Source organism: Podarcis liolepis (assembly GCF_965112155.1).
Source record: "Podarcis liolepis genome assembly, chromosome: 4".
Taxonomy (NCBI): Eukaryota; Metazoa; Chordata; class Lepidosauria; order Squamata; family Lacertidae; genus Podarcis; species Podarcis liolepis.
Window position 1 is genome coordinate 54,521,298 of NC_139558.1, and position 15,625 is coordinate 54,536,922.

The window sequence follows — 15,625 nt, forward strand, 5'->3', positions numbered from 1 at the left end:
GGGAGGGGGAAAGCCAACTAGGTTTTAAAAACAGAACTCTCAAAATAACGCCATCATTCCACAAGTACAATGGGCAAGGCAAGACCCCCCCCCCAACCTCATGCTCCTTTCCCAGAATGGAAAGAAGGGGATACAAAGCCGAAGAGCATTTACAACCAATTCACATAAGCAAGGGTAAAAAAGACAGAGTTTCCATTTCCAATTCTTGCGTACAATCCTTTCCTGAATGGGCACATGCAGAAGGGTTCTCCGTACTACCCTGGTGCATGTGCATAGGCACACTACAACTACCGCATCAGGTCATTAGGGGGAACAGAAAGCTAATATCCTGTGACCATGAGGAGGGAAGTGCTAGGCAGAATATGAGAGACTCATACAGTTCTGTCATTACTTCTAAAAGTCTAACATCCACACTGGGGGGGTGGGGGAAGAACCAAGGCTCTGTTATGTCCTTCAGCACATAGGCACTGTGCCCTGGGAGAGCATATAATATTATATAATATATATTTTCTTCGCTCGCTTGCCGTGAACCTCTATTGTCTATTCATAGCAAGAGTACAGAATTTTTTCACAACGTTGGCAATACAAACAGCTTTTTATTGGGATCCTCCTTCCAGAAGGATTTGGTTGGCCACTTTTAGAAACAGGATTTTGGGAACAGGTGGGTCCTTGGCCTGAGCAAGCAGAACTCTTCATGCCTCTTTTGTGCACTCAAGCGGAGATTTTATATATATATATATATATATATATATATATATATATATATATATATATAATTTGCAGTCTGCCATGCCGAATCACAAACTGTTTTTGAAACTCTGCTGATTTTCAAAAGCAACCTGCCACACTGTACAGAGGACTTCAGTTTGAAAAGATGTCAAAAGGCTTGTTGACAGATCTCTAAACCGTGACCCAGGTATAGAGGAACATGACGGAATCAGGATCCTGGTTGGCGACCCTAGGTGGCAGTGTATTGACTATCTCCACTGCCACTTTCAGCTAATCTCCAGTCAATTGGTCACTAGTATAGGACGAATGCAGAGAAATCAGTTAAAATGTGTGAAGCTGCTTTTGGTTACATTTCCTATATGGCTCTTTTTAAATAAATTAAACCCAGAAAGTAGATGCACGAGTTTCTTTGAATAAATTACCAACGTGGATATTTTCTTACTTTAACAAAGTCCTTGAACTCGGGGACTTCGTCTGTCTTCTGCTGGATGAGGGCTGCTCCATTCAGCTGGCAGCTACAGAATCGAATGTAAGGCTGCATGTGTGGAAGCTGTGCTGTCAGGATATCGCCAATCATTTTGACAGGCATTCTCTCTCCTGACATTTTCTTACGAACACGCAGCGCTCTGAACACAAAAGAGAAAACGGGGAGAGATGTTGGTACATGTTCAGTTTAATATAGTTGTACTATGTTATGTTATGTTATGTTATGTTATGTTATGTTATGTTATGTTATGTTATGTTGTTATGTTATGGGACGCGGGTGGCGCTGTGGGTTAAACTACAGAGCCTAGGACTTGCTGATCAGAAGGTCGGCGGTTTGAATCCCCATGACGGGGTGAGCTCCCGTTATTCAGGTCCCAGCTCCTGCCCACCTAGCAGTTCGAAAGCACGTCAAAGTGCAAGTAGATAAATAGGTACCGCTCCGGCGGGAAGGTAAACGGTGTTTCCGTGCACTGCTCTGGTTCGCCAGAAGCAGCTTAGTCATGCTGGCTACATGACCCAGAAGCTGTACGCCGGTTCCCTCGGCCAATAAAGCGAGATGAGCGCTGCAACCCCAGAGTCGGTCACGACTGGACCTAATGGTCAGGGGTCCCTTTACCTTTACTATGTTTCCATATAAAAGCAGCAGAGATCTATTATGGTAATGCTGTCTTATTGTAAATTGCTTTGAGGTTTTTTATTAGTATAAAGCGATATTGAAGTCAGATCAATCAAACCATAACAGGTTAGCCATCATTTATGCATTAATATAGAGCAGGGGTAGGAAACTTTTTTGGCCTAGCAGGTTAACTCTGGCAGGTGGGTGCAACAGCACACTTGTCAAGCTCCTGACACCAGATGATTGACATGTGGCTTGTCCCATCTACCTGTCCCTCATGTAGTGAGTTCCTAAGCACCTAAAAGCCAGCTGGTTATAGAGGATTATGTGAGTAGTGATCTCCCATTGCTTGTTTGGAAATGGCCTGTTAAAGATTCCCATCACTTATGAACCCAAGAGCTGTACAAAAAGAAGAGACTGCTTAAAAAAAAGAGAAAATAAATTGCATAAGTTCATAAGTTGCTAGAGTGTAATGTGTCTCACTAGAAACATGCCCATTAAAAACTTGACTTTGACTTCAAAATTATATCTGGTGGCAAATTCTGTAAATGCACATTGCTTCTTTACTGCACCATCATATTTTGCAACTACCTTCCACCTATGTAAAAATTTATATACCCCCGCCCCTTTGCACAAACCATATTCAGCCATCATCATGAAAGGAAAAACCAGACTTAAGAAAAATGCATTATTTCAATCCTTACAATATTTTTTTTCTTTCCAAGTGCTGCTGAAAAATGAGGACAATGAAGGAGAAAGCATCCAAATATGTAATTGGCAATAAAATGTTTTCAAAAGCAACTTACTTCAGTAGTTTGATATTGCACATAATCAGCTCTTTCCAATTTACAAAAATCATAGCAACCTCTTTTTCTGTCAACAGCTCAGAGTCCATCAATGGCTTCTGGAAGATCTGCAGATTCAAATGAACAATTTAGAACACACAATAAGCCTATTCACTGTGATTCATCTGCAGCCACTGCTTTGAATTAAAGCTCTGCAGATCTCACTTCCTGCCTCATTCTGATCATTTGATGGAGTGAAATACAGTCAAAGAGAAGCACTTTTAATTCCTTTGGTTTCAGCGGAAGATACTTAACTCTCCCATTCAAAGCAATCAGAGCTCAATAGCCTTAACTGCAGTGGGATCATACCCACACCTATTAGAATAGTTGGTGGTAGAGGACTACATGCTGGCTTCTCCTATAGGAAACTGCAATAAACTGTCAGATCTTAGCCTGTATTTTTTTAGTCCCTTCCAAAAATACTGCCTTCAGAAAAACAGTGAACAAAAAAGGCCTTTTATTTTACTATTTGTTTGCAGTCTCCTTCAGGGAAGCTATTGATAATGGGATAACTGGGACACCCAGTTTTGATTTCCAAAGTTCTCAAGTTGCACAATTCCCATTCAATCCTGCAAAGGTCTCCAGAGCTCCAGGTTTCAAAAATTTCATGTTTGACCCCTTTTACGATAAGGCCAGGGTGAGAAAACACATCAGGAGAAGTTGTTAAAATGTGTACAATCAGCCTCACCTCTGTTACCAACTGCAAGTCATTCACATAGTTCTCTTCTGTTACTATGAGTTCATGGATGTAGCCCTGCCGTTTCCTTTCCGTAGGTGTCAACATGTCTAGGAGGTGCAGATCAGCACACCCTGGAAAACACAAGGAAAGGAACAGCATTCACTCTTTGGAACACTAACCCAATTCCTCATAAAAGGCAAGTTACAGTGCTGAGTTATCTGTGCTACAAATAGCACAGAATGGAATGTGTGGGATGTCTGGCTTGTTTGAAAAGAGTGTTAAAACTGCACCCAAGGCATAATTTTCTTGGAGATGGTAAACCTGTGTTTGAATTCAACCACTTCAGAGTGCAGGCTGAGGCTTAACATGTGCCTGAAGTGACAACGACTTACAGTGTCAGCCAGAACTAGGTCTATTGTGCTGACCTATTTAAAGCTGATAAACTAAGCTTTCAGACAAAGCAAAAGGTAAACTATAAGGCATTTGTTGGAACCACCTCCATTGCATTGTGTTACAGAGACAGAACTCTCTATGTTTATACACTTAGGAAGGAATATTCTCTGAAGAGATTGTACACTGGATTCAGTTTTCAGTTGATAGCACTTTGGAAAGCATCTTTGAACTGGCGATATTGATTGTTTAATACTTTCATTAAATTTTGGACTGAATTTTTACACAGGTGCCCTGTTTTGCTTATCTAAATTCAGTTTTATAATTTACACTGAGATTTTATCATTCTTTATCTTACGCTACCTAGAATGCTTAACTGAAGCCCAATCAAGAAAACTGCTAAATTAAAAAAAAAAAAACTTACATTAAGACTTCAGGGTGATCTCTTCTTTCTGATGTGACAAGCAACTCATTTCCACCAGGATCTGAGTGTCATGCTTTTAGATGCCAAAGTTGAGAGCCTACTCTGGTATACAGACTTTAACAACTAGACAAGTGGCCAACACCATTTGGGGAGAGGCAGTAACTCAGTGGTAGAGAACATTTTTTACATGCTGAAGGTCCCAAGTTGAATCCCTGGCATCCCTAGCTAATTCTGGGAAAGGGCCTGTTTGACACCCTGGAGAGTCACTGTAGATAAAAATGAGCTAGATGATCCAGTGATCGAAGGCAGCTTCATATAGTCCCAAGATCCAAATCTGAAGCTTGACAAACCCACAAATGCAGATCTTTCTGGAGAGGTGCCCAATAGCTAGGGGAAAATTATATTGAGCAATTGTTCACCTTGGAGCCCCATGTGCAAGATGAAGAGTGGCATAATATATTATTAAAATCTGTACTCATAGCAATAAGAGGCAAGTCTCAGGCTTATGCTGATTGCTGAATAAGGAGGTTTGTTCTTGTAGCATAAAAATCATGATAAAACATATTTTGATTCAAAATATTCCTCAGAGGCATTCTGATTCAGTGCCCTTCTTTTTAAATTAAGATTTCTTTAGGTAGCCTTTCTTTGATAGCCAGCTCTAACAATATGCGGGTAGCTGACTTCAGCCAAAAATATTTTTTTAGAAATAGCTCACCCAAGTTGTTTCTTTCACAGAACAGAAGTCACAATCTCATGTCAGTTTGCAGCCCCAATAAGACGCTGCTAATTTTAGGTAGTTTAAGTGGGGTATTTTTTGCTCAAGTTGGTTGCCAGGGTATCAGTGAAATTAGCTCTACAAAGTCAGGGTAGGAAGCCTGTGGTCCTCCAGACATTGAACTACATCTCTCATCATCATCATCCCTGGCTGTTGGCCATGCCAGCTTGGGCTGATTGCAGATGGAGCCAAATAACAAATAGGGGGCGCTATTCTCTCTGAAGAAACACAGTATCAGACTCATCCTGGAGGAAGACTTTAGTTGAAATGTATCATATTATTACAATTTCAGTTCTTCATCAATAAACCCGTGCTGTTCAGTGGGATTTGGTCTGCATCTTTTCACATGCTGTCCCCGTTCTGATGCTGCCTCCTGCGTTTTGATCTGACAGTAAGGAAGAAACGGCAGCCCAATGATTGAAGAGTACTGCCATTAAGGAACTAAAAGTGCTTACATCAGGTAATACACCAGTATGTCTCTTCCATAGTATTGACCTCATCATATACTATACTAATTCTTAATATCACTTTTTAGAAGTTTTCATCATTTTTTAAAGCAGCGTTATCTTTTAAAAATAATAATGACAACCTATAGTATTTCAGCATAATGAGGGATAAGTTGGCAGTAGGGGGCTTTTCAAGACAGTTCAGAGATACTTAACTCATACTTAATAATCATGGCAATCATGTGGACAGGAGCAGATTTTAGTAATACAGTCTTAACTTGGATCCCGAACACCTTGTGAGTCAAACGTTTTGGCTCCTGAACGCAACAAACCCGGAAGTGAGTGTTCCGGTTTGCGAATGTTCTTTGGAACCCGAATGTCCGACGCAACTTCCGCGGCTTCTGATTGGCTGCAGGAGCTTGGTTTCCGAACATTTTGGAAATCGAACAGACTTCTGGAACGGATTCTGTTTGAGTTCTAAGGTATCATTGTATGGACCCTATTTGGTGCCCTGAATACATAATAATTGTGGCCACTCTATCACACATCTGACCACGGCCTAACTTTGAGTAGGTCCCTGTATAAAAATATTATTTTGTGCTCCCTCACTCAGCGTACTGTGCTGACGTGGAGGGCAAACTGCAGCAGATGTATTTCTGTCTCAAGCCGACATGCTATCCCACCAGCCTGTACCACTGCGGGAAGTTGGTGGGAACTGCTAGGCTGTCATTTTTAGGGGCGAAGACAGATCTGGTTCTCACACAGCAGGAACTAGGCTCACTGATGTCCCACAGAAGCAGTTGCTGCTCTACCGTGAATGCCTGGGTTGGGCTTTGATTTCAAGCATTCCCAGCCTTTGCAACAGCAGGTACTGTATTTTTCGCTCTATAAGACGCACCTAGTTTTAAGAGGAGGAAAGGAGGAAAGCCCCGTTTTGGGGGGATCAGCTCAAAGTTGTGCAGCTTCATTTGCAAAGGGGAAAATCCCCTTTTTTTGAGGATCAGCTCAAAGTTGTTGAGCTTACTTTGCAAAGGGAAAAAATACTGTTTTTATGGGGTTCAACTCACAGTTCTGCAGCTTCTTTAGGAAAGGGAGCCATTTCTAAAGTTTCCAGACAGATAATCTAATCAGGCAGTCACATGTCGCTGGGGAAACAAACAGCCTCCGTCTGCAGAACATTCAACAATGGAGGCCTGGGCAAGGGGGCAGGGCCAGAAAGGGGGCCAGCGATCGACCATACATCCGCTCCATAAAACGCACAGACATTTCCCCTTACTTTTTAGGAGGAAAAAAGTGTGTCTTATGGAGTGAAAAATACGTCAATAGGAAATTATTATTATGTATTCTGTGCCATCAGCGGACATGACTCCTTAATGAGTTTCGTAGGTAAGATAGCTATATTCTTGTACCCAATGAATCTACAGCCTAAAATAGTAAAGAATGGAATAACGTGGGCAGAAGCTATTACATTTACTTGAAGGTCGGTTGCAATTCAGAATAAGCATGAGCACAATTGGCAGCACAGGGACGCACAATGCTGTGTTCCACTAATTGACTCCATGCTGTGATGAAGAATCCATGTCATGTGTCATAGGATTGTAGAGTTGGAAAGGACCTCAAGGGTCATCTAGTCCAACCCCTTGCAATGCAGGAGTCTTTTGCCCAGTGTGGGGCTCAAACCCATGACCCTGATATTAAGAGTCTCATGTTCTACTGACAGCTGTTCCAGTGTCAGCTTGGCTTCTGGTATATGAATGCCCTATATAGTGGAGGAGGGTGCATCTCACTAGAAGACCAATATGAACATAAGACAGGCAAATAGATAGATGGATATTTCCTTGTTTTGCTTTCAGTTGCCAGTCAACAACATGGAAGTATCAAATACAGTTAAGGTATTTTATCAAATAAAATGTTAGTGGAATGCTTGTCTTACTTAGAGGAAGTGTCATCTAAGTTATAGCCACTTCTTAATCAAATTGAAGATAAAACACAACAGCTCTTACAGTAAGAATCTTGGGGATGTGAGGAAAATAATTTAAGAAGCAAAACTCAGTTCCAACAGCAGCAGGTTTCTCTACTTTATTGTGAAAATAAGTAACACATTTCAAAAATGAAACATTGTGTCATTTGCAAATGAAAAATCACGAATCACTCGGCCACCTCCTTTTTCTCTATTTAGGAATGCATCTCTTTCCAGAACAGTAACTATCTCCAAGGGAGGTTAACGATATATATCAGGGGTGATTCATGTTCTTTGGGCCAAGGGCTGCATTGACCCATGACCAACCCTCCAAGAGCTGCATATTATTATTATTATTATTATTATTATTATTATTATTATTATTTATACCCCGCCCATCTGGCTGGGTTTCCCCAGCTACTCTGGGCGGCTTCCAACAAAAGATTAAAAATACATTAAAACATCAGGCATTTAAAACCTCCCTAAACAGGGCTGCATGGTAAACTGGGTGTGGCGGAGGCAGAAAAGAGTGGAAAGTTCATATATTTCATTTTCTTCCCATGCAAAATCAGTCTAATTCCTTCCCAAACACATTCGATTTGTATTTTCTTTAAATTTTTAGATTCAATTATATTTTTCCAAATAAAATAAAGGTTAATAAGATAACGTATTGTGTCTTCCATCCAAAGTCAGTCTGTTCCCTTCTATCAGTATTTCCTTTTCCTTTTTTTAGTGAACAGTCTGCTAATAAGTCTGCTAAGTAGCACTATTAATAACACAGAAGCAGCAACAGGAAATAATCAATTAGTTTAGAAGCCCAGCTGACTTAAAAGTGGAGAAAATAACCCAAGGACAATCAGGGAAGCCCAATGGAAGTAATTAAACACAGAAAAAGTGTATATAGGAGCAGGGGAGAGAGAAAATCACCAACAAATAAATAAAAATTAAGACACATAATTGCTGGAGATCCCTGTGGATCACCCAAAACCTCTTGACTGTATACAGCCCACAGGTCATTGGTTAGCTACCCTTGATGTATATGATTATGTCAGAATTTTAATATGGCAATTTGTAATGAATGACAAGTTCTGTATGAAGATCGTTTTAATAGTATTTCAAATATGAAAAATACCTTACAATCTTTGTGGCACCTTAGAGCTCAATACACTTGACCAGCATAATTGCGGTACCATTTCAATCGAAGGCCATATTCTTAGAATGCTGCTGGATGCTACAATATTCTCTTTTTCTGGCTGTCTTGCACTAATTTATCCAATTAATTTAGTAAACAAGTGATGGGATTCTAGAAATGGGAGAGACTCAACTTACGAAACTTCAAAGACCTGGAGTGGTTTCTTATGGACATCAGAGTGAAGCTAGAATTTGAGGGTGCCAGCTCTTCCTGCCTTTGGTTTTAATGGAGCTATTACCCAATGACAGTGGTGGGATGAAACCAATTGATCCATTGGTTTCAGCTCACAGATGTAAAATATACAAGTTACTGTAATTCAGGACCTTGTAAATGGACTGCTCTGCCATTCTGGTCAACATGATAGAATAGTTAAGCAACAAATTACTGCACATAAATTCGGATTCTTCTTAAAAATGTCATAGAACCACTGTCAGCCCTTTTATTTTGTGGCCTCAATTGTTCACAGAAACATTCTCTCTCGCCATCAGGGTGTGTGTGCAGTGGCAGCACACATCTGATACTCAAAAGCACATTACCTCTGAACAGATTGGGTTCCAAAGAACTAGCCTTATAAATAGCTTTTGATCATTTGCCCTGCATTTACTTTCTTTCTTGCTCCTGTTGACGCAGAAAGCTGGAATTCCCTAATCTTGGCCCAGAAAACCAGTTCTCGTTTTCATTTTCACTGCTCTGGAGATGCAGCCAAGTGATTAAAAAAAACCCAGGTCCAAAACAATAGGTCTTCTGCAATACAAATCAAGCATCTCTTGCTTCTTTGAATTCACACACTCTCTGAAGAGGAGTTCAAAGTCATGATCTGAAGTAATTGGTTAGTTTTTTACATTGAAAGTAAGGAATGCATGGGCCATTCATATTCAGGTTAAATGAGAAGTGAAGAGATTTATGTATAGGAGAGACGAATGTTCAGTGTTCGTAATACTCTAGAGTAGAGCCACTGAAATCACACTATGTTCCTATCCCGAGGCTCACTTTCCGACTTCTGTTCTCTACTCAACACATGCAGTTCATGGGTAACTAGTTTATCCATTCAATTTAGTTTGTTTTGATCACTGGCTTTAACAAAACATGCAACAGAACAAAAACAATAAAACAAACCAATAATCGGGCAGTGAAGAAAGGAGCACCTACAAAAGGGCCCCATTGGTGTTAAAACTGCCCAATGTCAAGTGACACACAGTAGCAAACATGCTTCACATGTCAGCGTAATCTAAGGTGGCTCTTACTTTTTTTGTATTAGTGAATAATTAATTTCTGGTGGTTGGACCAAAGTTTATGAACTTACAGGAGCAAATGTAGAAGTCTTCCATTGAAATAATTCCTGAAAAGGCCATATCATTGGATGAAATTTTGGTTTTGTAGAGCCAGGTCCTTTAACAAGTCCATATAAATTGATGAGACATTGTCTCTATTTTCAACATAACAGAAGACGCTTCTAGAAAACAACATTTCAGTTCTATGGCTGTCAATATATCATATGCACTTTGGTGACTTATGGCCAAACATGATCATTTTAGCCATATAATAATTTGTGGCCTGAAGACTTCTGGCTCAGGGCAGTGGGCAAGTGGTGTTAAGCCCATGTGAGGGTGGGAGAGCAGCACTAAATACTCATAATAAAACCAAAAACGTTGCTTTGTTTAAATGATAGGGGCTTCTCATGTGTTATTTTAAAAATACGTAAAAATTAAACAAACAAAAAAATGGGGCAAGGATACAATCTTGTTTCACTACCTAGGCAGTTGGACCACTTTTTAATCAGCAACCCTATGGAAGATAGCACTTATTCTCCATACTGTATCTTAATTGCTGTCAATAATCTGCAGTCAACATTGCCTTCAGGAAGCTTTTATTTTGATTTCCCAATCACCTTTATCAAAGGCTGCCTTGAAGTCCACGAAGGGAGCATGCCCCGATTGACATCTGCATTAATGTATACATGAACTACAAATCCTAGCACAAGAGGTGTAAGAATACCCAGCTCTAAAGCCTGCATTTCCGTCTGGAAAAACCCTCCCTCAGATTCAGCCCACATCTGAAGTTTTAACAGCAAAATGTTGGGGTGGTGCTTTGCCAGAATTTTGAGATGAACAGGCCTATAGTTTCAGGCTATATTTGTTCCTCTGTTTTATTTATTTATTAAAAGTATATGCTGCCCTTCATCAGAGGACCACAGGACAGCTTACAGTATAAAAACATCAAAATATGTAACATTATAACGAATAAAGCAATAACCACCACCCTGCAGAGCTTAAAAGGCTAAATGCTTACTTAGTCAAAGGCCTGAGAGAAAAGGAATGTTTTTGCCTGGCATCTAAAGATATGAATGAAGGTGCCAGGAAAGCGTCCCTTGGGAGAGCATTCCACAAACAGGGGGTCACCACAGAGAAGGCCCATTCTCATGTTGCCACCCTCCAGATCTCTCGTGTTTGTATCGGAACAATATAAATTATAGACTGGAGGCACAAGTCCAACAAAACAATTTCCCTTGGATGAATTCTTGCTGATCCATACTGAATTTAAATATTTCATTGGATTTACCAACTTTGACAAAATATTTGTTGGAAGATGCCTGTGTACTTGCTTCTGTAATTCAACTGCCTGACTGTCTTGTCAGGCTCCCGGTAAACATATTACAGGTTAGACCAATTTATTTAGCACCATAGCTTGATGACATCTTATTAAACACAGAATAAAAATAATGCTCCCATGCCAAGTTTGAGAGGTTGGAAGTAATGGAGCGGCAGTAGCTACAGCACCTCTCACCCACCATTCCAAGAAGTATGAGAGCAAATCCAAACAGAGATAGTTTACAGTGTCTCTTCAAGTCCAGAAGCTCTTTTAGCTGTCACGCTTGTTTTTCTTTCTTTATTAAGAGTTCTATGCCACCCTTCACTAAAATAGCCACAGGGCAGTTTACAAAAAATAAATGAATTACATAATAAGCAAAAACATTAAGAAGCTCTCTCATCAATTACCTAAATAACATTGTTAGCTGCATTAGAAGCCTCTAAAACCCTGACAAATAGGGTAATTTTTTACCTGACATCTAAAATACATAAGGTTGGAGGCAGAAGTACTTCAGTGAAGAGGTCATTCCACAAACACTAAGCTACCACTGAGAAGACTATTTTTTTAAAAAAATTAACTGGATTTTCAATTTTATCCACTTTAAACTTTCAATTTTATGCAGCTATCAAACCTTATCTTCATTGTACTTAAAACTGAATCAGGTGGATCAATCCTAGAAAAAGAATTAGGGCATTTAGTTGAAGGTACTGAAAGTCTCTTTAAAATACCCCATTATTACTCTGTGCACAACTAAACGCTGGCAGAAAAATTCTCAAGGTTCATGAGTTCTGTAAATACATATGAAAACCTGTTGAATTTGTCCTTAATACTCTCAGCAAAGTCTTGTTCCATTTAAGGCGCTTTGTTCTAGATTATTACCATCTGGAGAGTGATATTAAAGCTTGTTTTTGTCTGCTGAAACTTTAAAGACCACCAACCAATCATCACAGCTACATGGTAGCAGCTCAGTGTTACGATAATGCTTCCATTGTAGAGATGTAGAGACAGTCCACAATGCTGGGTCCCAAGGCAAAAATAAAATGTAGTATCTCCATTTTGATCCTCAGATACCTTATCATTCAATAATCTGATTTAATTTTTAAAAGGGTCTTCACAAAGTGCATGCCTTCAGAGTTTAACATCCCTCAGGGACCAGAAGAAATACTCAATCTAGTTTGTTATTAGCATTTGCATTTCTAAAGGATTAATTGTGCAAAGGCTTTACAGTAATCATTTCATCAACAATTGGACAAGGTCATTTTCTTGTCTAGTGAAGTACTTCTGCATGAGTGCATAAAACTGTAGAGGATAAGGTTAAAGCTTCCTAAAGGAATCTTAACATGTAGTTTCCACACTCCTTCAAGGATTAGATTTCTCTTGCCCTAGAAGGCCACAAGGCACTTTGAAGAAGGCCTACTCTGCACTGAGATTCTGCAGTCCAGAACATTAAATTCGCTGACCACTTTGAGGAACCTCAGTGTATTAATATTCTGCAGTGAACATATTAACATGGATGGCAATTTAATCAAAATCAAGGGAACTCGTTACCACAAAATACACTGGGGATTAGGGTGTTAATTCCATTTCAGTCTTTTGGCAGCCCTAGTTATGGTGGTAAGGTAATTTAAAGTTGCTGCAGCTAACCCTTCACTGCCTTCCCATTGCCAATTTTCATGTTGTTGCTTATGCTGGACAAGATTACATCACAGTGCTAGCTGGGCTCCATTGTCTTCAAATGGTTGACTCTACTATGGTCTCACAAAACACATTTTAATTATCAATATATTTATTTTTAAAAAACACTGCCAGGTTCAATTGCCTTTTTGCATCTTTCTATCATCATATATAGCCCAGAACTGTTGTTTATAATTAGACTATTATGATTATTTTAAATTGTTAATTCACTGCAACGCACATGAAGTTGGCTAAATGATTGTTAGGAAGTTATGTGGCAGGCACTCTAGATATAAAAGGTGTAGAATGGTATTTTAAACATCATGCTAGATAAAATAATGTGGCCCTATTGAAGTGTACAGCAGAATCGGATCATAAGGGAATGTTCTATTATATAATCAAAAATATATTGACAGAGAAAGAGACCACAATCGAGAAGGAACAACCAAAACAAATAAGTGACCTCATATATAATGGATAAAAAGCAGCACCTTTATAGTAACAAGATGAAAACCCCACAGCAACCATTTAAAATGGCATTACTGAAACACTGCCATTAGGGATGCATGTTGAAAAACCACCAGCTGTCCTTGAGTCTTTAAAAAGTAGCCACTGCTGATCATGGTCAGCAATGAGAAACCTGAGGCTGGACTATTCTCTTGCAGTTAGTGTCACTTGCTAAATATACACAGTAACAATAAAACAGAGACATTTAGTCTAGCTTTTATATGAAGAATTTAATTATCTATACATGTAGCTAATTGTAAAGGCTGTATTACAGTTGTTAAAGCTGCAGGTTTCATATATTTATATATTTTACATTCATATCAATTAAAATACTGAAGTGCAATTGAATAAGGAACTTCACTTGTTCTTTGCACCACATGAATGAAGATAAAAGGAATTCTACATCGCCAGCATGAAATTTAGAAATAGAAGAAATACATAAACAAAAAGAAAAATGTTAAAGTTATTAGTAGAGTTGCTATATTGTGCTTGAGGCATAGGGCTTTTCTTCCTATGTGCTGGCCGCACCAGGCAATAAAGAGCTTATAACTAATATTTAAAAGACAAACATAGCTTAGAGTACAGCACAGCTACATAAAATTTGACTATGAGCTCCATTTAATGTTACTTGTATAAATTCCACAGTCTAGTTTAAAAAATGTAAACATTGGAAATTAATTGCAGGAAGGTATTTCTATACATTCTTTTTGTCAAGATAAGATAATTACTTCCTCAAGGGATGCTGTTCCATAGTTATTAACGTAACAGTGATGATAAAACGTAACTTGAAAAAATTCATGTTAATTCTGAAGAAACAGATAAATGTACTCTTTTGATTTTATACCAAAATGCCAAAAAAATAAAAAATAAAATCTGAGACACAGAACAAAAAGGTGCTTACTATATGTAGTTACAAATAAGAGTGCAAAATATAACATAATGGGAATAACTGCATTATACATGTATATTCTTTCTTGCACATGGAAGGAAATTAATTTCTTATCCATGATGAATTACACGCACAAACATTCACTACAAGAACATGTAACAATACAAGAAACAAAATACCTTAGTTGAACTTGTAATTGAGCACATTTTAATTTCCGTTAAACCAGACTAAATCCTGTTTTAGTAGTACACAAAAAGGAAAAAAAAGACAGACACCAACAACATTGGGACAAGTGAAAAAGCAAAAATACAAGTCTCAGATTTATGGACATTTGGAACAATTTTAATAGCACATGCAGCATTCCTTGATAGTGGGTCTTTTTGCAATAACAAAATTGCAATGACAAAATGCTTGTTTTTCTTTAAAAGGCTAAAATAGGCATTTAAAAATATTTCTACTACTGAAAGCACCTGTGCCAAGGTGGAGAAATAGGTGGGTAACTATGAAAGCCACAAAAGGACCCACTATCCTGTGGTTTTTTTTTGTCTTTTTGTAATTTTGCATCTATATCTGTAGATATTAAATAAAAACATTGCGATTACATGCAACTAATGTAAAATGAGGTAAACTGCTCTGCAGTGTGTTCTTCTACTCAGAAGGCAGTAGATGATCATGCTGGAAGTCACATGATCAAGGCTGCATCTCCCATCATCCCTCTGGACAGTGATATGGGATAGTGGGTCTCTTTGAGGACTTTCAAGCCTGAGTGGGGGATGGACAACATATGATTCCTAGAAAAAGGAGGAAAACAACACATAAGCAAAACAAAACAATGAGCAAAATTCAAGCTAGGAAAATGAGCCAGGCATGTAAACAGCATGGTGCAAAAATGATAAAGGTAACATGCTACAAGGGGGATGGAACTAAAAACCAACACAAGTTTAGGCTTGCAATATAGAAGGTCTTCAAAGAGAGTTAGGCAAATATATAGCAGTGGCCAAGCTTCTGCAAAACACAGCAGAATCACAGCAATGCTGCATGTTTCTTTTTAAAAAAATACTATGTAAGCAACTACTGAGATAAAATAGTCACTTACATTGCTGGCTCGGGTCCATATCTGTTGTCAGTTTCACATAGTTGGATGGGAAGAGACCCACTTGCCCATTCACTTCTCCTTTCCACCAGTTTGGGTCTTCCTTATTAAGGACGTTAATGATCTGGCCTTTGCTGAATGCTAATTCATCATCATTCTGTGCAATGTAGTCATACATACCAATTACTTGGCACACTGTTAAGACAATAAACAACATTTGAAACTGATAATATCCATGTCTACATATTTTTGAAATAGTATGTTAGTGCTCCTAAAACATCTCCCCACTTAAGTCACTATATTGTTACTACATAGAAGAAGAAGAGGAGGA

The 15,625-nt window shown here is 38.8% G+C and overlaps 1 protein-coding gene across 3 annotated transcripts in view; it reads right to left on the reverse strand.

Annotated features, from left to right (window-relative positions):
* ITSN1 (intersectin 1) overlaps positions 1-15,625 on the reverse strand; it is an 84,282-nt gene that overhangs the window by 12,040 nt on the left and 56,617 nt on the right. For 2 of the 3 annotated variants that reach the window (XM_083500164.1, XM_083500165.1), the window contains exons 28-31: positions 15,298-15,489; positions 3,365-3,486; positions 2,638-2,744; positions 1,172-1,355 (exon numbers count right to left, since the gene is read on the reverse strand). In XM_083500164.1, the coding sequence (XP_083356290.1) occupies positions 1,172-1,355; positions 2,638-2,744; positions 3,365-3,486; positions 15,298-15,489 (605 nt within the window). Of the gene's footprint in view, positions 1-1,171; positions 1,356-2,637; positions 2,745-3,364; positions 3,487-13,523; positions 14,993-15,297; positions 15,490-15,625 lie in introns of those variants that run through there. The other variant, XM_083500166.1, reaches the window with a different exon arrangement.